The following is a 27,334-nucleotide window of genomic DNA, read 5'->3' as shown; positions in this document are numbered from 1 at the left end:
TAATAAAATAATATATAGTTTTTTTTTTATTCTTCTAAGCGCATTGAGTGCACATATTTATGAAAAAATTGAACTTAAACAAAAGCTTAATTGCATAAACAAATATTTTTTTAGGAATGTGATTCAAATCACTAACGGCTAGTAGGAAGTGGTCTTGATGAGATTAGTAATAAATCTCATGATTGCAGGAACTGTTACTAGTTATCCTCATTTTGTGGGATTGTTATTAAGTGTCGTTCTGTTTTCTAGGAGTTCAGTTATATGAGTGTGGCTATTTATAGCTTGTTTTGTTATGTCTGTGTATGTGGGTCCTTTGATTTATTGAATAAAAAAAAATCAGTTCACTTTGTTCTTGTGTTGTGTTATTTCTTTACACCTTCTAGTTTTTTTCAAAAGTTTTTATTCTAACATTTTGGTATCAGAGCCAGGTTCTTCTTTCTGGCTTGAACAGCAATGGCCTCATCAGGATCCAACTCATTGCAGTCTATGATTCCAGTCTTCAAGGGTGAGAATTTCGATTTCTGGAGGATCAAGATGAGGACACTTTTCAAGTCTCAGGAGCTTTGGGAGGTGGTTGAAGATGGGTATAGTGAGACTGATGATGAAGCAAAATTGAGGGAGAATAGAAAGAAAGATGCAAAAGCACTTTTTTTCATTCAAAAGGACTTCATGAAAGTGTTTTTCAAGAATTTCAGCGATGAAAGTTCAATGGAAGCGTGGAAGATCCTGAAAACTGAATTTCAGGGTTCATCCAAAGTTATTACGGTCAAACTCCAGTCGTTGAGAAGGGAGTTTGAGACACTGTCAATGCAATCCGGTGAATCGATTCAGGAATTTTTATCGAGAACAAGAGCAGTTGTTAATCACATGAAGTCATACGGAGAAGAGATCATGGATGGGACTGTCGTTGCAAAGATCTTGAGAAGTCTCACTCCAAGATTTGATCACGTAGTTGCAGCAATTGAGGAGTCAAAGGATCTGTCAATCTACTCTGTGGATGAACTCATGGGGTCACTGCAGGCACATGAGGATCGATTGAACAGATCACAAGAGAAAAGTGAAGAAAAAGCTTTTGCCGTGAGAGATTCTACTCAAAATGAAGGGAGAAACAACAGTAGCGGTAGAGGAAGAGGACGCGGTGGTTCAAGAGGAAGAGGCAGAGGCAGAGGTTGGGTGGAACAGAGGAAATGTTACACATGCGGCAAACAAGGTCATCTTGCAAGAGACTGCAAAATTAGTCAAGCAGAGTTTGCTGTTGAAGAAACTGAAGCAACAGAAGAAGAATTTCTGTTCATGGCGTTAATGGAGCATGGAAAGAAAGAAAAAGCTGTATGGTTCATAGATAGTGGTTGCTCTAACCACATGACTGGGATGAAAGAGATGTTTAGAGAGCTTGATGAAACTGAAAGAAGGGTGATTCGTTTGGGAAATGACAAGCAAGTCCAAGTAGAAGGGAAAGGTATAGTTGAGGTAAAATCTATTTATGGGAAAAGTAAACTCATTTCTAATGTTCTATATGCTCCAGAGTTGGCCCACAATCTCTTGAGTGTGGGACAGCTTTTACTTAGTGGTTTTACTATTTTCTTTGATGAAACATGCTGCACTATTACTGAGAAAGCAACGGGTCATGTTTTGGCCAAAGTACATATGGCTGAAAATCGCATGTTCCCCTTAGTGTTCAGTGAACTGGAAAGTCATGCAATGGTCACTATGTCTAAGAATGCCTCTCAACTTTGGCATCTTCGATATGGTCACCTAAATACAACTGGATTGAGATTGTTGGCTCAAAGGAGATGGTTAGTGGTCTTCCACGAATTGAAACAACCAGGGTAGTATGTGAGGGATGCATATATGGGAAGCAAAGCAAAAGGCCATTCCCAGTTGGTCAATCTTGGAGAGCAACTAAGCCGTTGGAGCTTGTACATGCCGATTTGTGTGGTCCCATGAGAACTGAGTCATTGGGTGGCAGTAAATTTTTCCTACTGTTTGTCGATGATTATAGTAGGATGAGCTGGGTGTATTTTCTCAAATTTAAATCAGAAGCCTTTGAGTATTTCGTTAAGTTCAAGGCTCTTTTGGAAAAGCAGAAGGGAAGCAGCCTGAAGACTTTGCGTACTGACAGGGGAGGAGAGTTCACTTCTGAAGAATTTAATCAATACTGTGAGAAGCACGGAATTCACAAAGAGCTGACTGCACCTTACACTCCAGAGCAGAACGGAGTAGCGGAAAGGAAAAACAGAACAATTGTTGAAATGGCGAGAAGTATGCTGAAAGGTAAGGGGCTACCTAATAGATTTTGGGCGGAGGCGGTGACTACTGCCATCTATTTGATCAATGTTTCACCAACAAAAGATGTTCTTAACAAAACTCCTTATGAGGCGTGGTCAGGTAAAAAGCCTTCAGTTGAGCATCTTAAAATTTTTGGGTGCATTGTGTACGTAATGATTAATGCACGTGAAAGACATAAGCTAGAAGAAAAATCAATTAAGTGCATTTTTATTGGTTATTGCTCACAAACTAAGGCTTATAGGGTCTATAATCCAGCAACTGGTAAAGTGATTATAAGCAGGAACACAGTGTTCAATGAGGAAGATTGTTGGCAATGGGAAGACGAAGGAAAAGCTCCTGTGTTTCAGATCAACGATGGTGAGGAAATACATAGCAGGAAAACTGGAAGCATGACCACTTCAGAATCAAATTCTGCTGCAAGTCCAGTTGGATCGAACTCAGTGAGCAGGTCAAGCGTTGGCCTAAATTTGTCTAACAATGTTGCAGGTTCCTCGAATGGAGAAACAGACAATGATGATGATGATAGTGAGACATCACCTATGAAGACAAGGTCACTTAGAGAGATTTATGAGTCATGCACTTTTGCTCTTTATGTTGCCGAACCCTCCTCTTATGAAGAAGCAGCAAAAAGGCCAAAGTGGAGACTAGCAATGGAGGAGGAAATGTCAGCAATTGAGAAAAACGAAACCTGGAGTTTGGTTGAGCTACCAAAGAATAAGAAAGCTATAGGTCTGAAATGGGTATTCAAAACCAAATATAATCCAGATGGGACTCTAATAAAGCACAAGGCAAGGCTAGTGGTGAAGGGCTACGCACAAAGGAAAGGGATAGATTTTGAAGAAACCTTCTCTCCTGTGGCAAAATATGAAACAATACGAGTAATATTATCAATAGCGGCGCATCTCAAGCTTTGTGTCTACCAGTTTGATGTCAAGTCTACCTTTCTTAATGGAGAACTAGGTGAGGAAGTTTATGTATTCCAGCCTGACGGGTTTGTTAATCAAGAAAGTCCAGGTAAGGTCTTTAAACTTAAGAAAGCCTTATATGGACTTAAGCAAGCCCCTAGGGCGTGGTACATGAAAATAAATACATACTTTCTACAATGTGGGTTTAAAAGAAGTGAAAATGAGCCAACAATGTATATTAAGAGCTGTGGGAAGTATGATTTTTTGTTAGTATGTTTGTATGTTGATGATATGATTTATGTGGGGACTAACAGCTCCTTAATTATGGAATTTAAAAGTCAAATTATGCAGAAGTTTGATATGATAGATCTGGGCGAGTTACACTATTTTTTGGGAATGGAAGTAAGGCAAAGTAAGGAGGGGATTTTCATAGTTCAAAAAAGGTATGCAATGGATCTTTTGAAGAAATTCAATCTGAACGGGTGCAAAGCAGTAGAGACACCCATGAATGTGAATGAGAAACTTCAGGAGGAAGATGGGTCTGGAGCTGCTGATGCGCAGAGATTCAGAAGTTTAGTTGGTGGTTTGATTTATCTCACGCATACAAGACCGGATATCATGTTTGCTGTGAGTTTGGTATCAAGATTTATGCACAAACCAACAAAACACCATTATGGAACAGCTAAGAGAGTGTTAAAGTATGTTGCAGGAACTCTAGATTTGGGGATTTGGTATTGTCAAACTAAATCTCTGAAATTGGAGGGTTATTGTGATAGTGATTGGGCGGGTTCATCAGTTGATAGAAAGAGTACAACGAGTTACGCTTTACACTTGGGTCGAGTAGTCACATGGAGGTCAAAAAAGCAACCTACGGTTGCCATATCATCGTGCGAAGCAGAATATGTAGCTGGAGGAGCAGCAGCATGTGAAGCTGTGTGGATGAGAAAACTTTTGCTTGACCTTGGCATGAAGCAAGAGGGGGCAACTGAGATTTACTGATGTGATGGCTCACTATAGCTATGACAAAAAATCCGTCTTTCATGGTCGAGCTAAGCACATAGAAATAAAGCACCATTTTATAAGGGAGCTAGTAGCTAAGGAGGAAATCGGCTTGAAATTCGCAATTCGGATGAGCAGTTGCGGACATCTTCACAAAGTATTGCCATATTCCAAGTTTAGTTATTTAAGAAGCAAGCTTGGGATGGGAGAATTTGAATCAAGAGGGGGTGTTAGGAATGTGATTCAAATCACTAACGGCTAGTAGGAAGTGGTCTTGATGAGATTAGTAATAAATCTCATGATTGCAGGAACTGTTACTAGTTATCCTCATTTTGTGGGATTGTTATTAAGTGTCGTTCTGTTTTCTAGGAGTTCAGTTATATGAGTGTGGCTATTTATAGCTTGTTTTGTTATGTCTGTGTATGTGGGTCCTTTGATTTATTGAATAAAAAAAAAAATCAGTTCACTTTGTTCTTGTGTTGTGTTATTTCTTTACACCTTCTAGTTTTTTTCAAAAGTTTTTATTCTAACATATTTGTTACTAAAAATCATTGAACATAAGTTGCATCCTTGCAGGCTAATGATCAAATGTAATTGATCAAATTCTCAAGATTTTGGCAGGAAGATCCCTTTTCCCTTAGACAAAGATCCGCTTTATCCTTCAAATTTAGAGTCCTCATTCTCAATTCCTGCCCTTCTGCCTCCACCATTAGCCTTTTATTGCACTTTCTATATTCCCTCTCTCCAGTTTTTTCTCTAAATGTATTCCAATTCTCCAAACATTGCTCACTTATCTTGCATTTACCATTTGGTCACCGAAATTGGGCTGACATATCAAAGGGACCCCTTCACATAAACTTTCCAATGTTGAATCCCAGCCATTGTGTGTCCAAAACCCTCCAATGGCAGGGCGTGCTAGTACTTCCTGCTGGGGAGCCCACTTGACAATACGTCCTCTTCCTCTTATCATCTCCAAGAACCCATCAGGCAATGGTTCAAGCCATTCTGAGCCAAGGGCTAATCCAGGTCGAACCACCCACAAGAAGGGCTGCTTGCTATTGGCTAGCCCCCAAGCTATCTCCTGAAATTCAGCCTCATTTATAGCTGCAATAATCCCAAAGCTCACGTAGAGTGCAGAATTAGGAACTTGAGTATCTAGCCAGGAAATGCAGCTTTGGTCTTGGGTTAGTAAGCTACTTGAAGAAGCTGGAAAGTACTGGTGAAATGGACCAATGGGGAATATTGGAACAGGAAAGTCCTTGCCCAACGTGGTCAGCTCATCATCTTGCTCAAGTTCTTCAAATGAGTTCCATATTATCCCTGAAGAGGCCTTTGCTTGCTTAACCATCCTGTTTATTAATTCATGAAGACCCTCTGGTTTGCTCGTTTTGATCTCAGGAATATCTTTCACTTTTAATGGTTGAAGCACTTGCACTGGTTCCTCTAATCGACAAGCTAGGACAGGAGAAAATGCCATGAATATACATACTTTCTACTTTAATTTAGAAAATTTTCCAATAAAAGCAGTAATCAGAAACTAATTTGATTCAACTTGAATTGGGAGATCGCCATTATCCAGCAGGAGTGGGAAGGCAGCAAATCCAGGAAAAGAGCAGACACTAGTGGTCCGCAGAACAATTGTTGGGAGCTCAAGGCCTTCAGCTACAGGTTTAGCGAAGCAGCAGACAACATCTGGGATTAAACAAGCAATTGGCTCCTCCAAAACATCTAAGAACAACTTAGCCAAGCAATTCCTGAAAGGCTCAGCACATTTGAAATTGAGGATTGAAAGTAGGATGGCATCTTCTGTTGAGGCTTCACTTTCCAATAAGCCATCTGGGATTGAATTAAAAGTGAAGTGAGGGTACTTTGATGAGTTGAGAGAGTTGAAATTAGTGTGGATGACACTGATGGAAAAGCCTTTAGAATAAAGGATATTGGCAAGTTGAATCATAGGATTTATGTGACCTTGCAAGGGCAATGGAAAGAGTATTACTCTGATACCCTTTCTTTGCTGCATGAGACTCTCTAATGTTCTCCATGTTTCTTTTCTTTTCTTCTATTTTCCTTTGTTTCCTGCGTTCTTCCAAGCCTGTTGCTTCTCATGTACCATGCGGACACCAGTATAGCCTGTACCAGGCAATTGTGGATTTTGTAACGGTATAATCAGTTTGCTGAGGATAGTTCATAACTTACAGATATAAGAGAAAACAAATTTAAATGTAAAATAAATGAAATACAAATATATTCATATGTTAAATTCACAATACTTTTTCTGTCCTTTTTCTTTTATCTTAAAAATTTTTCATGGTAATTAAAGAAGTAATTAAATCATTTAAAATATAACAAAATACTTTATAATTTTATTAAATTACTCTTTATTTCATTAGAAAGGGACATGATAAGATGGATTTTATAAGATTATAGAAATAGTTACTGTATTTAGTAAAAATAAGAATAAATTAAAAAAATTAATTAATACACGTTAATCTTTTCAAAATGATAAATACTTTTAGACAAAATAACTTTTTAAAAATGAGAGATAAAAATGCAAGAGGGTGTAATAAAGTAGGTTTGAGTTAATTTTTGCCTTGCCAAGAAATAAGTTGTTTCAAGCAAAAAAATAGTTTATTTAAAGTGTAAATTTTTTTTTTAAATATGATTTATCATAAAGTATAAGATATACGGTAGAATTTACCTATTAATATATGGTTTTATATATTTATTTTTTGAATTTATAATAAATTAGATTGTAGATAAAAATTTTTAAAGTGCAAATATAACGTGAGCAGACATGTTCATGAGTCTCAAATCCAGGCTTATCTGATTTAATTAATAAGCATATCATGTTTAGGTAAATTTTTTTGTTTCCAGAAAAAAAAAAAAAAAAAAAAACGTATTTTTGTATGAAGAAATGTTTTTATTTTTTATGAATTTCTTAATTTATAAAATGATTGATATGACCAGACCAAAATTAAGGACAAATGTAGTGTAGGGGACCAGACCACATCACTGAAAGTCTGAAACATCAAAAGCTACATGTTGAGTTTTTAGAGAGAGAAGAAAAAGAATAGAAAGGGAGAGAATTGGAATAAACTTTAAAAGATTACATTTTTATCTATTTGTATGTGTAATACATAAAAAGTTTATATTTATAATAAAAAATATAAAATATATGACATTTCTTACATTACTCATTAATATAAGTATTAATTAAGTTAATTAAATACATAAATTTTTTATATCACATAAATTAAAATAAAATCTCATCAATTTCAATAGTGCATATGCCAATTTCTAAGCATTTGTGCAATCATAATATATATATATATATATATATATATATATATATATATATATATATATATATATATATAGTTGCATAGTTATTTCTTTTGTTTAATGAAATTTATATTTTTATATCCCTAATTACTTTGTTAAAGTGTTGATCTGAGAAATTGTTCTAATCAAATCCGGTTTTTTTTTTTTTAACGGTTAGACCTTTAATTATTCAATAAGTAGGTGGTAGAATAATGACTCATACACTATCTCAAACTCTATTTATTTCGAAAAAAAATAATTTATGTATGAAAATTATTTTTTATAAAAATATTTTTTATTATTAAATTATAATATTAAATTAATAATATATATTTATATTATACATATATAAATATTTTTATATTTTAATAAGATTATCAAATTTTAAAAAATAATTTTTTCTTTTGAAAGGATGTCAAAATGAAAATTTTTTTTCTTAAAAATAATTTTATTTTTCTTTTAACTAAACAAATATTTTTTATTAATTTATTTTTTAATATCCTAAACAGTCAAAAATATAAAAAAAATATTTTTAAAAAAATATCTTTTTCCATAAAATAAACGGAGTCTTAACCATTGATTTTAAATTTATGCGAAAAAAGTCATATTTATAAAAACATGAGAGGAAAAAATGCGTTTCTAAACACAATTAAGCATTGCCAACAACTAGGATGGCAAATTGGCAATATAGCTAGAAATGCCAAGAAACAAAGAGGTCAAGAATTGGCTGAATTGAAGAGTTAGAGATAAGAATAATGGAACATAAATGAGGTAGCTGTATGTTATGTCCAAATTGAAGAAACCAGGCACACCATCTAACCTTAATTGAGACAGGCCTTTTTGTCTTATGCTGAAGGATAATAGTTGTGGATGGAGATGCATGGTGTTATCTTCAAATTATTATCAGTATTTATAAGATATCTAAGTATGCTCTTCTTCCTCACAGCAATGACGCACACAGTGAGGTCATTGCACCAACACACTTCCTTTTCTACGTGTAAGCATTAAACTACAAAGCCAGCCCTCCTCGTCCATCCATTGTCTTATAATTCAAGAACTTTGTTTAAATTGAGGAAAAAAAATTATTCCAGAATTTATTATAAGTATATATGAGTTGTATTAATGTATTGTATCTCCTATATATGATACAAAATTTGCACAATTTTTAGGAATTTTAAATCCAACTAAAGAATTACGTTAAATTGAACTTATTTTATAGTTTTAGTTTTATTTTATTCTTTCATGAAAATCGAATCAGAATCGTGATGGTTTTGATTTAGTTTTGTTCTTCATTAATTGTATCAGACTCATATTGAATCAAAATTAAATCAAAAAATATATATTTTAAAACTGTTTTTCCATTATTTTTTAGATATACATTTATATATAATTAATAAAATTGTAATATGTAAAGAAAATGAATCAGGTCGATCTTTACCCCAAAAACTAGCTCAAAGGGAGAAGGTTTATCTAAATCTATATATATATATATATATATATATATATATATATATATATATATATATATATATATATATATATAGATTTAGATAAAGCAGACAGGTTTTTTCCTAGTGCTGTCACATGAAATTTTAAAATAATTATATTTATGCTATGTGGTACTATTTAAAGTAGTCAAATTTTCTAGTGTGCTACATGGCAATGCCAAGTGACAATATTAAATTGAATTTATTGCTAGCAATATTTTCTCATTCCCACATATGCCAATTATATTAAATTAAATTTATTACTAGCAATTTTTTCCCTTACCTCATTTGTCAATTTTATTGATAGCAATTTTTTTCCCTTATTTAATTTTTAAGTTATAATCCAAATTTAACTTTTTACTGCTTAAATACACATAAAAAGGCTTTTCAATATGCCTAAATACACATATTTTCTTTTTTATCAATATCAAAGTTCAATTTCTTGAGTACAAGAAATTAAGGAAATAATATTCTATTATTTGTTATCTAAATTCTATTATTTATATATTGTAATGATTTTTCAGACTTGAAGTGAGGCGAAAAAGTCACTGCTGGCCATGTGTCTTCATTTAGAGATTGTACCACAAACATATTATTAGATCAGTACTACAATATCAAATTTACAAACCAAATACTAAGAAGATCCATTATAAGATTCACCTTAACAAATAAAACATGCCTCTCATAGTATTAAAAATAAATAAATACAGTTTTTGTTTAACTGGTATTAGAATAAAATGATTCTTGTTCTTGTAAAAGAACAAGCCAAAAAAACAATCTTCTTAGTAAGGAAGGTTTTCCATATTCTTTGAAAATAAAGTTGGAATATTTTTCTTTTTAGAGAAATTAAGTAGAAAATCAACAATCCCAATAAGAAACAGAGCACAGAACCGAGTATAACCAAGTCAAATGAAAAAAAAAAAAAAAAAAAAAACATAGCAAAATTACCACAAAAGAGTGGCAGAAGAAGTGAGAATCCAAAAAGAATCACAAGAAGGATTGTCATTTTAAAGCAAAACACTAATAAAATGAAGGAGAAGAAGAAAAGAATGGTAACTACAAAAAAGACTCTGCCTTGGAGACCTAATCTTTTCATTATTTTTCTAAAGAGTTGAAATATATAATTATTATATAACTTCTAAATTTAAATATCCTTAATTTAAAAAACAATAAAAGGTCAACATTAAATTTTATTTATATTTCCTAAATAGTTTTAATTAAATTTAATTTTCTTTAAAACATCTGTTCTAAATTAAAACCAATAATCAAGGATATTTGAATATTTGTGAGAAATTAATAATTGGAATTTTTTTTTAAAAGATGTCTAATTATTAAAGGTTATTTAAAAAAAAGATGAAAATTAAATTTTATCTATTTCCTAAATAGTTATAATATATAATTATTATATAATCTAATTTTCTAAATATAATTCTTAATTAATATGATCTTTCAAATTTAAATAATGAAAAATTATTAATTACTATAATTAGGTTTAATTTCCTTTAAAATATCTGTTTAAAATTAGAACTAAGAATCAGGAGATATTTAAATTTTTTTTAGAAATTAATGATAAAAATTTTCATTAAGTTTAATTTCCTTTAAAATATATGCTTTAAATTAAAATCAAAAATCAAGAATATTTGAAATCTTGTGAGAAATTAATTATTGAAATTTTAAATGTAATTAATCTTTAATTTTAAAAAATTAAAGTTAAACATTAAATTTTATTTATATTTCTTAAATAGTTTTAATTAAATTTAATTTTCTTTAAAATATCTACTCTAAATTAGAAATAAGATTCTTAGTGATTAAGAGATATATATATATAATGAATTGTGGAAAAATTAAATGCAATAAAAATTTATTTTCATAGTTATGGCAAATAGAAAATTTATATCGATATTCAATTTTCATTTTTTTATATTTTTTATAGTATATTACTAAATAATTAATATTATTACCTTGGTTAATATTAATTATGTTATATTATTTTATTATCATTTAGAAAAATTAATTAATGATACAATTTTTTTAAATTATAATTAAATTATTAATTTCCTAATTATGTATATATAAGTTACAAACTATTTACTTATTTATTACTTTAATATTGTAATAAGTAGCTATTATTATTATTATTATTATTATTATTATTATTATTATTATTATTATTATTATTATTATTATTATTGTTATTGTTATATAGAAACCTCAATTTAATTAGATATAGGAAAAACTCTTTATTTTATATATATATAGCGGTTATATTTAATAATTTTATTAATTAATTATTATCATTATTGTTACCATTAATTATTTTTACTATTACTATTATTATCATAATTTTTATGGTTAACTAATTAAAAATATTAGACATATCTTAATAATTTTATAAATTTCTCATTTAATGATTCTTAAATTTTTAATTATTTCATTTAATTATAAAAGTTTAAGAATTATATATATCTTAAAATTAATAAAATAATTTAAAATAATGCTATGAAAGTAGTAACATGGAGTTAAATACTTTACTTTGTTTTTCTCTCTTTTTTATATATTTAACAATTTTTAATTTACTTTAATATTATTTTATTTTTATTTATCTTATTTTAGTATTCATTTAATAAAGACATACTTTTAATTAAATATTGAATGATATATAAAATGAATTGTGGAAAAATGAAATGAAATAAAAATTTATTTTCATAGTTATAGTAAACAATAAATTTATATTACTATTCAATTTTCATTATTTTTTTATATTTTTTATAGTATATTAATAAATAAATAATATTATTAATTTAGTTAAAGTTAATCATGTTATGTTATATTATTTTATTATTATTTAGAAAATTAATTAATGATACAATTTCTATAAATTATGATTAAGTTATTAATTCCCTAATTATGTATGTGTAAATAAAAAATTATATAATTATTACATTTTAATATTATAATAAGTAGTTATTATTATTATTATTATTATTATTATTATTATTATTATTATTATTATTATTATTATTATTATTATTATTATTATTATTATTACAAATGTCTAGAAAAGTTTAATTTAATTAAAGATAGGAAAAACTAAGAGTTAATTATATTAATTTATTAATTATACTAAATGAATACACATATGCTAATTTATGTATATTTCATGTTCGCTTTCATAAAATTTGTCACATTTATAATAAGTATAAATTTTTAATTAAATTTATTAATAACAATTTTTATATATTTCTTAAATAGTTGTAATATATAATTATTATATAATTTTATTTTTAAATACGATTCTTAATTATTTTGATCTTTCAAATTTAAATAATAGAAAAAGTATTGATTATTAAATATAATTGTCATTGATTACAAGTTTCATACTTTTTAATTTAAAAAGTCAATGGCAATTACTTTAAAAGAAAGTGAAATATTTTTGAATATATTTACTGTAATTAAATTTAGTATTTAATTGTTAATAATTTGACAACTCAAAACATTTAATTTTAAAATTCAGCTAATATTATAATGATTATCCAAGTATTACTACAACTAAAAGTTTAATTTCCTTTAAAATATCTACTCTAAATTAGAATCAAACATATTTTAATTTTTATGAGAAATTAATGATTAATTTTTTTTTTTAAATATGTAGAATTATTAAAGGTAATACCTATCCATTAATTTTTAATTTTTTAAAAGAGAAAAGTCAATATTAAGTATTTTCTGTATTTTTTAAACAGATGTAATATAATTACTAAATATAATTATCACATGTTATTATGTTCATAATTTTTAATTTAAAAAGTCAATTGCAGTAAAATCAAGACTCATATTTACTTTGAAAAAAGTTAATATTTAAAATTTTTTTCTCTTCCTTTTATGCATTTAATAAATTTTAATTTACTTTAATTTAATTTAATTTTTATTATTTTAAAATGATTTTATTATTATTATATATGAAGAATAATCTATGGTCATTAAAAGAAACTTATGGCTATTAAGTTCATTGATTTGAGAGTAATTGTTAACTTATTTAATTAAAATTTATTGCTAACATTTTAGAATTTTAATATTTTAAATAGTAATATTAAAATCTTTTTAATTAAAAAATAATATATATATATATATATATATATATATATATATATATATATATATATATATATATATATATATAGCACAAATACCTTAACCTAAACCAATGTGAGACGATACACTCTCTCATGCTCAGGCATGAACATCTAGAGCGTGAAATTTGCAGGCAAATATATCTGCGGGTAGTCCAATATTGAAGTAAAGTAGACTCTGATACCATATAAAAAAAAAAAATAAACTAGGCCTAACTCCACTCAAAAAGTTAGCTCAAGGGAAGCAAGTTTGACCAAGTTTTATATATAGCACCAACACCTTATCCCAAACTAATGTGAAAGGAAATTTTGCTTAGAAGTCTAAATGGGATAAAACTTCTAAAACTCGATTCACGCAAACTCGAAAACGAGAATGCAAAACCCAATATCCACACGAAACCGATGAGGAAATGAGTGTTTTAAGATAAATTTCACTAGAAAAGGGGGTCGGACAAGAGAAATCCAATGAAAATATTGAAATTGATGTTTTTGGACTTTGAAGTGATTTTCTGGCCAATTACTTGCCGGATTCTGATGGCTGGAGGTTGCTGGATGGTCACTAGAGGTGGAGAGAGATAGAAGCGGAGTAATTGACTTAGTGGGTTAAAAAAATTTTATTTTATTTAATGTATATAATAGCAAATTATCCACTAAAAGAAATATATATATATATAATACATATAAGTTTTTAATATAAAACTATAATTGAGTAGAAAAACTAATTTATTAAAATAATAAAATTTATTATGATCTTACATTTGCAATTATATTCAACGAGTTTTCATTTTCTATAAATGTTGCATGACTACTATTTACTTCATTATTAGTACCATCAAAGATATCTTTTTAATATATGTAATCAAATAATTATTTCACAACTAATCTCCCATTATATTCTGTTAACAAGTATTTACAATTTTGATTTCAGAAAATATCTTTTCAATAGAATGTGAATTATAAAAAAATAAAAATAAAAATTTAACTTGCGAACTATAGATTTTTTAACATATATAAGAATGAAAAGGAAAAAAATATAAAGTCAATTATTAGAGAATGAGAGAAAATAATAATAATAATAATAATAATAATAATAATAATAATAATAATAAATAGATGGGAGAAAGAAAAATTATGATTCTATGGATATAATACGTGAAGAGAAGACATAAAGGTTAAGAAAAATTTTGAGTAAAAAAATTATTTTAATGGCCCATATAAATAATTTTATACATAATATATATTAAAAATAATTCTTTTAAAAAAATTGAGTGGGTTCAACATCAAATAGATCCACCCCTAAGAGAGGTGGCTAATATAGGCAATGGTGGGTGGAGGAAGAAGAAAGAAAATGAAGAAGAGAGGGACTTAGAAGCAAAAGAAACAAAAGTAGGAAATTGGTTATATCGCCGGTTCTTTTTTTTTTTTCAACTTAAAATAAAACTACAAATTGATCCTTAAACTCTTAGGATTGTTCAATTAAGTCCAAACCCTTTTTCAAATAGATTCACTCTTACTTAAACTCATGTGAAACAAGTTTAAAATAATAATAATAATAATAATAATAATAATAATAATAATAATTATTATTATTATTATTATTATTATTATTATTATTATTATTATTATTACATTAAATTTGAAATATTTAAAGCATAAAAGTTTTTTAAAACTTTTCAGGTTATTACACAAACACATATAGATCTCCATCTCAAGCTCATCCTTAGAATTAATCCCATTAATAATCATAGACAAATGTTTAATGAACCTTTTAGCAATAATTCTCGACAAACAAGTACTTGTAGAAATCTTCAACATGCCTATAGTACTTATGGTTATCTTCATTTTCATTATCCTATAACTTTTTTACATTATTAACTTTGTTTTGGAGAAAATAATTTCCTAATTATTGATTATCTTGATCCTCAACAGCAACAATGGTCTTAAGAGACTGCCAGGGCCACTGCCCTTTAAAATTTTAGTTTTCAATTTGAAAGAATTTAAATATAAACATGCATGTATCTAATAGAGTCTCGCACTTAATCTCCAAAAATTTATAATAAAATTTAAAAGGTTAATTTCTATTTTTGCCCATTTAAACAAGAAAAAAATAATGAGCCTATACTCATAATTTAAAAGATTATTTTTTTATTGACCAAATTAAATTGAAAAATTAGTGATACATATTTTTAGAATTTCCTTTTAATTTAAAAAAAAATCAAATTATAAGTAAAATACGCAAGACATCTAAATCTAAATATTGTATTTGTACAATACCGAACTCAGACTAAAACGAGTCACTACCTCCCTTTAAAATTTTATTTTTTTTCATTTTAAATAGTTTAAATGTAGGCATATTCTCTTAATAGACTCTTAGTCCCTTAAAAATTTATAACAAAATTTTAAAAAGTTCATTTTTTTTATTACCCCTAATTCAAAAAATTAATAAGCTCATATTCTAATAATTTAAAAGTTTTTTATTTATCCAATTAAATTAAAAATTATTCACTCATATTTTTTAAATATCCTTTTAAGTGATAAAAAATGAATTTAAAATAAAATCAATTTGTGAGTGAGATATACAAGACACTTAGGTTAGGTATAGATGTTGCATTCGTCACTTGCCCTCTACATCTAAATGTTGCATCCGTATTGACTGACATTTTTTATTGACCCAATTAAATAAAAAAAGTTTATTGGGCTAATATTCTAATAATTTTAATTTTTTTTAATTATTTGCCCAACTAAATTAAAAAATTAATGTTACATATTTTTTAAATTTTCTTTAAGTAACAAAAAAAGAGTCAAATTGTATTGGTGTCAAGTGCTGTGTTAGGTGGTCCATCTCACGGCCACTGGTGGTTGTAATTTGCTGATGTCTTGTAGTGGTGGTCTTTGTATCTGTATTATGTACTATTTTCACTTAAAATCTTAAGCCATAGGATGGGTTTTTTGGGATGTTCTATTTTAGATTTTTACTAGAAGAAAAAAATCTTGGACTTCTTATGCAGTTCAGTTAAGAAATAATCTCCAAAAGGCAAAAATGGTTCCGCCTCCTACTCCTCCTCCTGCTATTACTCCTCATGTATTAATCTATCCTTTCCCTGCCCAGGGCCATGTTAGCCCTATGCTCAAGCTAGCTGAGCTTTTAAGCCTTGCCGGTCTCAACATTACCTTCCTAAATACGGAGCATAACCATGAACGCCTAACCCGTTTCACAGATGTTGAGGCCCGTTTTGCCAAGTATCCAGGATTCCATTTCACGACTATGCCTGACTGCTTGCCTGTAGATCACCCACGTACGAGTTTAATAGATGTGCTTGAATCATTGCAATTGAACAGTAAGCCAATTTTCAAACAACTGCTGGTTGAAACTAGGCCACCGATTAACTGTATCATTGGAGATGGGGGATTTCATCTTGATCTTGCAATTGAGCCTGGAATTCCAATTATTCGTGTCCGTACCGTTAGTGCTTCTTGTTTCTGGACTTACTTTTGTGTTCCTGATATGATTGAAGCTTGCGAACTTCCCATCAAAGGTATAAATGTCTATATATCTCTATTGTTGCATCTCCGCCAGACGTAAAGTTTGAGTTTGAACTTGTATTTTTCTTGCGTCCTGACTCCTGATTCTTGAAATTTCTGTCTACTTAGCGTTTGAGTTTGATAATTAATTCTGATTAAATTGTATTACTGAATGAGTGTTTGTTGAAATCGAAGGAAAAGAAGACATGGACAGAATCATAACAAAAGTGCCAGGCATGGAGACCTTTCTCCGGTGCCGAGATCTTCCAAGTTTCTGCCGAGTTAGCGACATGACGGACCCCCATCTCCTAATGATGATGAACGAGACACGGCAAACCCCCCAAGCACAAGCCCTCATCCTCAACACCTTTGAAGACCTGGAAGCGCCAATACTATCCCAAATCCGCAATCACTGCCCCAAAACCTACACCATTGGACCCCTCCACGAGCTCTTGAAGACCAAACTTATAAACGTAAAGATGCAAGAATCATATCAATCCTCAAATAGTCTCCGGGAAGTGGACAGGAGCTGCATCACTTGGCTGGATACTCAACCTTCACAATCTGTGATCTACATTAGCTTTGGGAGCGTTGCGGTATTGACAAGAGAGCAGCTCATGGAATTTTGGCATGGAATTGTTAATAGTAAGAAGCGATTCTTGTGGGTAATAAGGCCTGACTCTGTTACTACTAAGGATGGTGATGCTGAAAATTTTCCTGAGGAGCTTGAGGAAGGTCCCAAGCAAAGAGGATACATTGTCAAATGGGCACCGCAGGAAGAGGTTCTGGAGCATAAGGCAGTCGGTGGGTTTCTGACACATAGTGGATGGAACTCCACCATGGAGAGTATAGTGGCAGGGGTTCCCATGATTTGCTGGTCTTTTTTTGGAGACCAGCAAGTGAATAGCCGGTTTGTGAGTGAGGTTTGGAAGCTAGGACTGGACATGAAGGATGTGTGTGATAGAGGGGTTGTGGAGAAGATGGTGAATGATCTGATGGTGGATAGGAGGGATGAGTTTGTGAGATCAACGGCTAGGATGGCAGAGTTGGCAAGGAAAAGTGTGAGTGAAGGCGGGGCCTCTTCTTGCAATCTGAATCGTTTGATTGAAGATATAAGGCAGATAAGTTTGCAAGCAAATGATAATCGACAGAGAGCTTCCTGATCTAAAGTGTGGAGCATTCGTTTATCTTAATTATTTTTATTAATCAGTCATTTTGATATATGATAATGCTCCACTTTCTTGGTGTTTAGTGACAATTATATGATTAATAAAAGCTTGGCCGCGGAAGCCTGCCACTTTCAGCTTTCAGATTCTTATAATTACATAATTTTTTTCCCTGCCAAATTATAGGACATGATCAAATATAAGAATTGTGAATTGTGATTATATCATATCCCTTGATTACTAATCACTATAGTTATTGTCACTCTCTTATTATTATCATAATAAATAAATTAAATATTAAAGTAAAAACTATCATGACATTACTTGTATTTTTATTTTATAATCAAATAATAGTTATACTACACTTCATTACTCATTTTATTACATAATTAATTATTAGGCAGTACCTAATATACATACCCTTATTTCTTAAGGGCACGATATCAAAAGCACGCTCAATGAGAACGCAAAGGCTGCAATAAGAGAATGTAATCTGTCAATCTCTCTAGAGAATCATATGAAGAACCTCCTTGTTTCAGGCAAATCTCCACCTTCTCCTTCAAAGACATTATTCTCTTCCTCATTTCCTGTCCGTCTGCTTCTACTATTAGTCTTTTAACAGCCCTCTCTATCTCCCCTCGTTCTAGTTTTTTCTCTAAATGCAACCCAATTCTCCAAATATCTGTCACATACCTTGCATTTACCTTTTGGTCTCCAGATATAGGGTGACAAATCATAGGAACTCCCTCACATATACTCTCCAATGTTGAATTCCATCCATTATGTGTCCAAAACCCTCCAATGGCGGGATGTGCTAGTACTTCCTTCTGAGGTGCCCATTTGACAATATGCCCTATTCCACCTAGCCTCTCCTGGAACCCATCAGGCAATGGTTCAATCCATTCTGAGCCACGGACTAATCTAGGTCGAACCACCCACAAGAAGGGTTGATTACTATTGGCTAGCCCCCAAGCTATCTCCAGAAATTCAGCCTCATTTATTTCTGCAATGCTTCCAAAACTCACATATATTACAGAATTTGGAGCTTTTTGTCCAGCCAAGAAATGCAACTTTGGTCTTCTGTTAGTAAGCTGCTTGAAGTGCCTGAAAAGTACTTGTAAAATGGACCTATTGTAAAGATTGGAATGGGAAAGTCCTGGTATAGTTTACTCAGTGCATCTCGCTCAAGGTCTTCAAAAGAATTCCAAATCAGTCCTGAAGAGGCCTTGCTTTCGTTCACTAATCCAGCTACCAAATGATAAAAATCCTCCACATTCCTTGTTTTGATTTCTGGAAGATCTTTCACTTTCAGTGGTGGAAGCTCAACCACTGGCTCTTCTAGTTGGGAATCTAAGTGGGGAAAAAATGCAAGAGACAAGGAGGAGAATTGAAAGAGGCGGCAGAAACCATCAGAGAGATAATTAATAAGAATTGAGCATATTTTGATTAAAGTAGAGATTCCTTCATGAATTGCAATAAATCATTTCTAGGACACTCAAAAATTATATCAAGTTAGCATTAATTTAATTTCTTGGTGCTCAGTCATTCAAAATTATAGATGGGTCTGCAGTGTTATTTTCTAATAATCAATGTAGTTAAACATTTATTGACAAAAAAAAGGCATCTAAGTGAAAATAAAGTAGAGCTAAGAGTCTCAGTATAGTCATGGTTAAAGTCCACAAGTGAGTTGGGCGTGCCTAGTGTTAGTCTTTTGGAATCTCATATCGAATGTGTACATGGGTTATATATGAATAAGGACTCTGTTAAAATTATATAATGATTTTAATAGCAATCCATTCTGTTACTAACCAGCGCATGCGTGCATTCTATCTATTAAAAAAAATCATCTTTTTCATATACCAAAACCAATCTCTAATAATGGGTCAAATTACACCGATTAATACATTTCATCCCATTTACATTCCAAGACAAACAATGACTTAAAGTATTATTAATACATTATTGAATAACAACACAAAAAAACTAGGGTTTACATAAGGATATGTTATTATTATCACCGTTATATTCAATCACATCACAGAAAATGACTTTCACTACATCCAGAAGGGTCACCATCTCCATTTCCTTACCTTCTTTTCCAACTGTATTTTCTCAATTGAAACTTTTCAGTGCCTTACACCAGATTAAAAACAAGAATTGAAGAATCGTACAAGCGTAGCATTTGATTGATTTTTTTTTTTTTTGGTGAAGGAATTAAGGTGGTAGCACACGCAAACAGGAATCAAACAAATTAAATCATTTTCAATTCTTGCTCAGTTTATCGCATCAATATTTTGCTGTTTACAAAAGTAATCTGCAAACTAAAGATCATACTGAAAATCATGCATCTTATGATAATATCATATTGATGATCCTGAAACTTGAGAAGTATTATATATGCACAAACCTTTGATGGGGATATAACCCTTTTCCAGCAGAAGTGGCAAAGCACCAAAAACAAGGAAGGAAGAAATGTTGCTGGTGCGTAACACGAGCCTTGGGAGCTTCAAACTATCAGCAACAGCTTGAGTGAAGTACCAGTCAGCATCTGTGATCAAGCAAGCAATAGGCTCCTCCTTAACATCCAACAACAATTTAACCAAACTATCACGAAATGATCTGATGCATTTAACATTGAGGAGTGTAACTAAATCCACAACATCAGCAGTGGAAGCCTCGCCTTCGAGCGAGCCATTGGGGATGGAATGGAAGGTGAAATGAGGGTATTTGGAAGGATTTGGAGAGTTGAATTTGGTATGGATTATGATGATGGAGAAACCTTTAGAGTAGAGTATGTTGGCAAGCCAAAGCATAGGGTTTATGTGGCCTTGTAGTGGCAGTGGAAAGAGTAACAGAGTGCAGCCCTTCCTTTGTTGCCTATGAGACTCTCTTAGGTTCTCCATATGGCTGCTATACTTTGCATACTTCTCAACTCCATACTTTATATAAGGATACAAGATTCCTTATCACTAGACCATTTCACTACTTGGTGTAAATGATAGACCAAAGTAAAATCAAACAATATTATTTAATAATTAAACTGAGTTTTTTAAGTTGGACTTTTATTTTTTTATTATTATTATTAGCTCAAATTTGAATTCTAAACCTCATAGTCCTAGTACCAAGCTTATTGATTAAGTTAGACTTTTATATTTGACTTAGAGCCAATAGAAAAAAATTTTATTCATGTTACAAATCATAATAAAATAATATATAGTTTTTTTTTTATTCTTCTAAGCACATTGAGTGCACAATTTTATGAAAAAATTGAACTTAAACAAAAGCTTAATTGCATAAACAAATATTTGTTACTAAAAATCATTGAACATAAGTTGCATCCTTGCAGGCTAATGATCAAATGTAATTGATCAAATTCTCAAGATTTTGGCAGGAAGATCCCTTTTCCCTTAGACAAAGATCCGCTTTATCCTTCAAATTTAGAGTCCTCATTCTCAATTCCTGCCCTTCTGCCTCCACCATTAGCGTTTTAATTGCACTTTCTATATTCCCTCTCTCCAGTTTTTTCTCTAAATGTATTCCAATTCTCCAAACATTGCTCACTTATCTTGCATTTACCATTTGGTCACCGAAATTGGGCTGACATATCAAAGGGACCCCTTCACATAAACTTTCCAATGTTGAATCCCAGCCATTGTGTGTCCAAAACCCTCCAATGGCAGGGCGTGCTAGTACTTCCTGCTGGGGAGCCCACTTGACAATACGTCCTCTTCCTCTTATCATCTCCAAGAACCCATCAGGCAATGGTTCAAGCCATTCTGAGCCAAGGACTAATCCAGGTCGAACCACCCACAAGAAGGGCTGCTTGCTATTGGCTAGCCCCCAAGCTATCTCCTGAAATTCAGCCTCATTTATAGCTGCAATAATCCCAAAGCTCACGTAGAGTGCAGAATTAGGAACTTGAGTATCTAGCCAGGAAATGCAGCTTTGGTCTTGGGTTAGTAAGCTACTTGAAGAAGCTGGAAAGTACTGGTGAAATGGACCTATGGGGAATATTGGAACAGGGAAGTCCTTGCCCAACGTGGTCAGCTCATCTTGGTCAAGTTCTTCAAATGAGTTCCATATTATCCCTGAAGAGGCCTTTGCTTGCTTAACCATCCTGTTTATTAATTCATGAAGACCCTCTGGTTTGCTCGTTTTGATCTCAGGAATATCTTTCACTTTTAATGGTTGAAGCACTTGCACTGGTTCCTCTAATCGACAAGCTAGGACAGGAGAAAATACCATGAATATACATACTTTCTACTTTAATTTAGAAAATTTTCCAATAAAAGCATTAATCAGAAACTAATTTGATTCAACTTGAATTGGGAGATCGCCATTATCCAGCAGGAGTGGGAAGGCAGCAAATCCAGGAAAAGAGCAGACACTAGTGGTCCGCAGAACAATTGTTGGGAGCTCAAGGCCTTCAGCTACAGGTTTAGCGAAGCAACAGACAACATCTGGGATTAAACAAGCAATTGGCTCCTCCAAAACATCTAAGAACAACTTAGCCAAGCAATTCCTGAAAGGCTCAGCACATTTGAAATTGAGGATTGAAAGTAGGATGGCATCTTCTGTTGAGGCTTCACTTTCCAATAAGCCATCTGGGATTGAATTAAAAGTGAAGTGAGGGTACTTTGATGAGTTGAGAGAGTTGAAATTAGTGTGGATGACACTGATGGAAAAGCCTTTAGAATAAAGGATATTGGCAAGTTGAATCATAGGATTTAAGTGACCTTGCAAGGGCAATGGAAAGAGTATTACTCTGATACCCTTTCTTTGCTGCATGAGACTCTCTAATGTTCTCCATGTTTCTTTTCTTTTCTTCTATTTTCCTTTGTTTCCTGCGTCTTCCAAGCCTGTTGCTTCTCATGTACCATGCGGACACCAGTATAGCCTGTACCAGGCAATTGTGGATTTTGTAACGGTATAATCAGTTTGCTGAGGATAGTTCATAACTTACAAATATAAGAGAAAACAAATTTAAATGTAAAATAAATGAAATACAAATATATTCATATGTTAAATTCACAACACTTCTTCTGTCCCTTTTTTTTTATCTTTAAAATTTTTCATGGTAATTAAAGAAGTAATTAAATCATTTAAAATATAACAAAATATTTTATAATTTTACTAAATTACTCTTTATTTTATCAGAAAGGGACATGATAAGATGGATTTTATAAGATTATAGAAATAGTTACTGTATTTAGTAAAAATAAGAATAAATTAAAAAAAATTAATTAATACACGTTAATCTTTTCAAAATGACAAATACTTTTAGACAAAATAACGACTTTTAAAATGCGGTGACTAAAAATGTAAGAGGGTGCAATAAAATAGGTTTGAGTAAATTTTTCCCTTGCTAAGAAATAAGTTGTTTCAAGCAATAAATAGTTTATTTAAAGTGCATAATTTTTTTTTAAATATGATTTATCATAAAGTATAAGATATATGGTAGAATTTACCTATTAATATATGGTTTTATATATTTATTTTTTAAAGTGCAAATATAACGTGAGCAGACATGTTCATGAGTCTCAAATCCAGGCTTATCTGATTTAATTAATAAACATATCATGTTTAGGTAAATTTTTTTGTTTCCAGAAAAAAAAAACGTATTTTTGTATGCTCAAACCATAAAGAAATGTTTTTATTTTTTATGAATTTCTTAATTTATAAAATGGTTGATATGACCACACCAAAATTAAGGACAAATGTAGTGTAGGGGACCAGACCACATCACTGAAAGTCTGAAACATCAAAAGCTACATGTTGAGTTTTTAGAGAGAGAAGAAAAAGGATAGAAAGGGAGAGAATTGGAATAAACTTTAGAAGATTACATTTTTATCTATTTGTATTTGTGTAATACATAAAAGTTTATATTTATAATAAAAAATATAAAATATATGACATTTCTTACATTACTCATTAATATAAGTATTAATTAAGTTAATTAAACACATAAATTTTTTATAAGTATATCACATAAATTAAAATAAAATCTCATCAATTTCAATAATGCATATGCCAATTTCTAAGCATTTGTGCAATCATAATATATATATATATATATATATATATATATATATATATATATATATATATATATATATATATATATATATATATATATATATATATAGATATATATATATATATATATATATATAGTTGCATAGTTATTTCTTTTGTTTAATGAAATTTATATTTTTATATCCCTAATTACTTTGTTAAAGTGTTGACCTGAGAAATTGTTCTAATCAAATCCGGTTTTTTTTTTTTTTTTAACGGTTAGACCTTTAATTATTCAATAAGTAGGTGGTAGAATAATGACTCGTACACTATCTCAAACTCTATTTATTTCGAAAAAAAATAATTTATGTATGAAAATTATTTTTTATACAAATATTTTTTATTATTAAATTATAATATTAAATTAATAATATATATTTATATTATACATATATAAATATTTTTATATTTTTAATAAGATTATCAAATTTTAAAAAATAATTTTTTGTTTTGAAAGGATGTCAAAATGAAAATTTTTTTTCTTAAAAATAATTTAATTTTTCTTTTAACTAAACAAATATTTTTTATTAATTTATTTTTTAATATCCTAAACAGTCAAAAATATAAAAAAATATTTTTAAAAATATCTTTTTCCATAAAATAAACGGAGTCTTAACCATTGATTTTAAATTTATGCGAAAAAAGTCATATTTATAAAAACATGAGAGGAAAAAATGCGTTTCTAAACACAATTAAGCATTGCCAACAACTAGGATGGCAAATTGGCAATATAGCTAGAAATGCCAAGAAACAAAGAGGTCAAGAATTGGCTGAATTGAAGAGTTAGAGATAAGAATAATGGAACATAAATGAGGTAGCTGTATGTTATGTCCAAATTGAAGAAACCAGGCACACCATCTAACCTTAATTGAGACAGGCCTTTTTGTCTTATGCTGAAGGACAATAGTTGTGGATGGAGATGCATGGTGTTATCTTCAAATTATTATCAGTATTTATAAGATATCTAAGTATGCTCTTCTTCCTCACAGCAATGACGCACACAGTGAGGTCATTGCACCAACACACTTCCTTTTCTACGCGTAAGCATTAAACTACAAAGCCAGCCCTCCTCGTCCATCCATTGTCTTATAATTCAAGAACTTTGTTTAAATTGAGGGAAAAAAAATTATTCCAGAATTTATTATAAGTATAAATGAGTTGTATTAATGTATTGTATCTCCTATTTATGATACAAAATTTGCACAATTTTTAGGAGTTTTAAATCCAACTAAAGAATTACGTTAAATTGAACTTATTTTATAGTTTTAGTTTTATTTTATTCTTTCATGAAAATCGAATCAGAATCGTGATGGTTTTGATTTAGTTTTATTCTTCATTAATTGTATCAGACTCATATTGAATCAAAATTAAATCAAAAAATAAATATTTTAAAACTGTTTTTCCATTATTTTTTAGATATACATTTATATATAATTAATAAAATTGTAATATGTAAAGAAAATGAATTAGGTCTATCTCTACCCCAAAAACTAGCTCAAAGGGAGAAGGTTTATCTATATATATATATATATATATATATATATATATATATATATATATATATATATATATATATAAAGCAGACAGATTTTTTTCCTAGTGTTGTCACATGAAATTTTAAAATAATTATATTTATGCTATGTGGTACTATTTAAAGTAGTCAAATTTTCTAGTGTACTACATGGCAATGCCAAGTGACAATATTAAATTGAATTTATTACTAGCAATATTTTCTCATTTCCACATATGCCAATTATATTAAATTAAATTTATTACTAGCAATTTTTTCCCTTACCTCATTTGTCAATTTTATTGATAGCAATTTTTTTCCCTTATTTAATTTTTAAGTTATAATCCAAATTTAACTTTTTACTGCTTAAATACACATAAAAAGGCTTTTCAATATGCCTAAATACACATATTTTCTTTTTTATCAATATCAAAGTGCAATTTCTTGAGTACAAGAAATTAAGGAAATAATATTATATTATTTGTTATCCAAATTCTATTATTTGTGAATTGTAATGATTCTTCAGATTTGAAGTGAGGTAAAAAAAGTCACTGCTGGCCATGTGTCTTCATTTGGAGATTGTACCACAAACATATTATTAGATCAATACTACAATATCAAATTTACAAACCAAACACTAGGAAGATCCATCATAAGATTCACCTCAACAAATAAAGCATGCCTCTCATAGTATTAAAAATAAATAAATACAGTTTTTGTTTAACTGGCATTAGAATAAAATGATTCTTGTTCTTATAAAAGAACAAGCCAAAAAAACAATCTTCTCAGTAAGGAAGATTTTCCATATTCTTTGAAAATAAAGTTGGAATATTTTTCTTTTTAGAAAAATTAAGTAGAAAATCAACAATCCCGATAAGAAACAGAGCACAGAACCGAGTGTAACCAAGTCAAATGAAAAAAAAAAAAAAAAAAAAAACATAGCAAAATTATCATAAAAGAGTGGCAGAAGAAGTAAGAATCCAGAAAGAATCACAAGAAGGATTGTCATTTTAAAGCAAAACACTAATAAAATGAAGGAGAAGAGGAAAAGAATGGTAACTACAAAAAAGACTCTGCCTTGGAAACCTAATCTTTTCATTATTTTTCTAAAGAGTTGAAATATATAATTATTATATAACTTCCAAATTTAAATATCCTTAATTTAAAAAACAATAAAAGGTCAACATTAAATTTTATTTATATTTCTTAAATAGTTTTAATTAAATTTAATTTTCTTTAAACATCTGTTCTAAATTAAAACCAATAATCAAGGATATTTGAATATTTGTGAGGAATTAATAATTGAATTTTTTTTAAAAGATGTCTAATTATTAAAGGTTATTTAAAAAAAAAGATCAAAATTAAATTTTATCTATTTCCTAAATAGTTATAATATAAAATTATTATATAATCTATTTTTCTAAATATAATTCTTAATTAATATGATCTTTCAAATTTAAATAATGAAAAATTATTAATTACTATAATTAGGTTTAATTTCCTTTAAAATATCTGTTTAAAATTAGAACTAAAAATCAGGAGATATTTAAATTTTTTTTAAAAATTAATGATAAAAATTTTCATTAAGTTTAATTTCCTTTAAAATATATGCTTTAAATTAAAATAAAAAATCAAGAATATTTGAAATCTTGTGAGAAATTAATTATTGAAATTTTAAATGTAATTAATCTTTAATTTTAAAAAATTAAAGTTAAACATTAAATTTTATTTATATTTCTTAAATAGTTTTAATTAAATTTAATTTTCTTTAAAATATCTACTCTAAATTAGAAACAAGATTCTTAGTGATTAAGATATATATATATATATATATATATAATGAATTATGGAAAAATAAAATGCAATAAAAATTTATTTTCATAGTTATGGCAAATAGGAAATTTATATCGATATTCAATTTTCATTTTTTTAT

General features: G+C 29.6%; 2 protein-coding genes and 4 pseudogenes across 2 annotated transcripts; 1 reads left to right on the top strand and 5 right to left on the bottom strand.

The window, feature by feature from the left end:
• Positions 1-4,744: 4,744 nt before the first annotated feature.
• LOC110668644 (UDP-glycosyltransferase 76C2-like) lies at positions 4,745-6,400 on the bottom strand (annotated as a pseudogene).
• LOC131182552 (UDP-glycosyltransferase 76B1-like) lies at positions 4,778-5,670 on the bottom strand (annotated as a pseudogene).
• Positions 6,401-15,970: 9,570 nt separating the features above from the next.
• On the top strand, positions 15,971-17,960 carry LOC110668604 (7-deoxyloganetic acid glucosyltransferase-like). The gene is made up of 2 exons (XM_021829936.2): positions 15,971-16,664; positions 16,846-17,960. Exons 1-2 carry the CDS (start codon positions 16,169-16,171, stop codon positions 17,811-17,813), a joined length of 1,464 nt encoding a protein of 487 aa, XP_021685628.2. The 5' UTR covers positions 15,971-16,168; the 3' UTR covers positions 17,814-17,960.
• Positions 17,961-18,131: 171 nt separating this feature from the next.
• On the bottom strand, positions 18,132-20,782 carry LOC131182373 (UDP-glycosyltransferase 76B1-like; annotated as a pseudogene).
• A 236-nt stretch (positions 20,783-21,018) lies between these two features.
• LOC110668635 (UDP-glycosyltransferase 76B1-like) lies at positions 21,019-22,114 on the bottom strand. The gene has a single exon (XM_058152087.1). The coding sequence runs from the start codon at positions 22,059-22,061 to the stop codon at positions 21,378-21,380; it is 684 nt and encodes a 227-aa protein (XP_058008070.1). The 5' UTR covers positions 22,062-22,114; the 3' UTR covers positions 21,019-21,377.
• LOC131182551 (UDP-glycosyltransferase 76B1-like) lies at positions 21,019-22,626 on the bottom strand (annotated as a pseudogene).
• Positions 22,627-27,334: the final 4,708 nt, after the last annotated feature.

Source organism: Hevea brasiliensis, chromosome 8, assembly GCF_030052815.1.
Source record: "Hevea brasiliensis isolate MT/VB/25A 57/8 chromosome 8, ASM3005281v1, whole genome shotgun sequence".
In the NCBI taxonomy this organism is placed as follows: Eukaryota; Viridiplantae; Streptophyta; class Magnoliopsida; order Malpighiales; family Euphorbiaceae; genus Hevea; species Hevea brasiliensis.
This window is presented reverse-complemented; position numbering and strand designations above follow the sequence as displayed.

What these genes read in the sequence shown, in the direction of transcription:
- LOC110668604 (XM_021829936.2), top strand. Translation starts at nt 16,169, where the DNA reads ATGGTTCCGCCTCCTACTCCTCCTCCTGCTATTACTCCTCATGTATTA. An exon ending in TTGCGAACTTCCCATCAAAG is followed by an intron (nt 16,665 to 16,845) that starts GTATAAATGTCT and finishes TTGAAATCGAAG; the next exon opens with GAAAAGAAGACATGGACAGA.
- LOC110668635 (XM_058152087.1), bottom strand. Translation starts at nt 22,061, where the DNA reads ATGGTATTTTCTCCTGTCCTAGCTTGTCGATTAGAGGAACCAGTGCAA.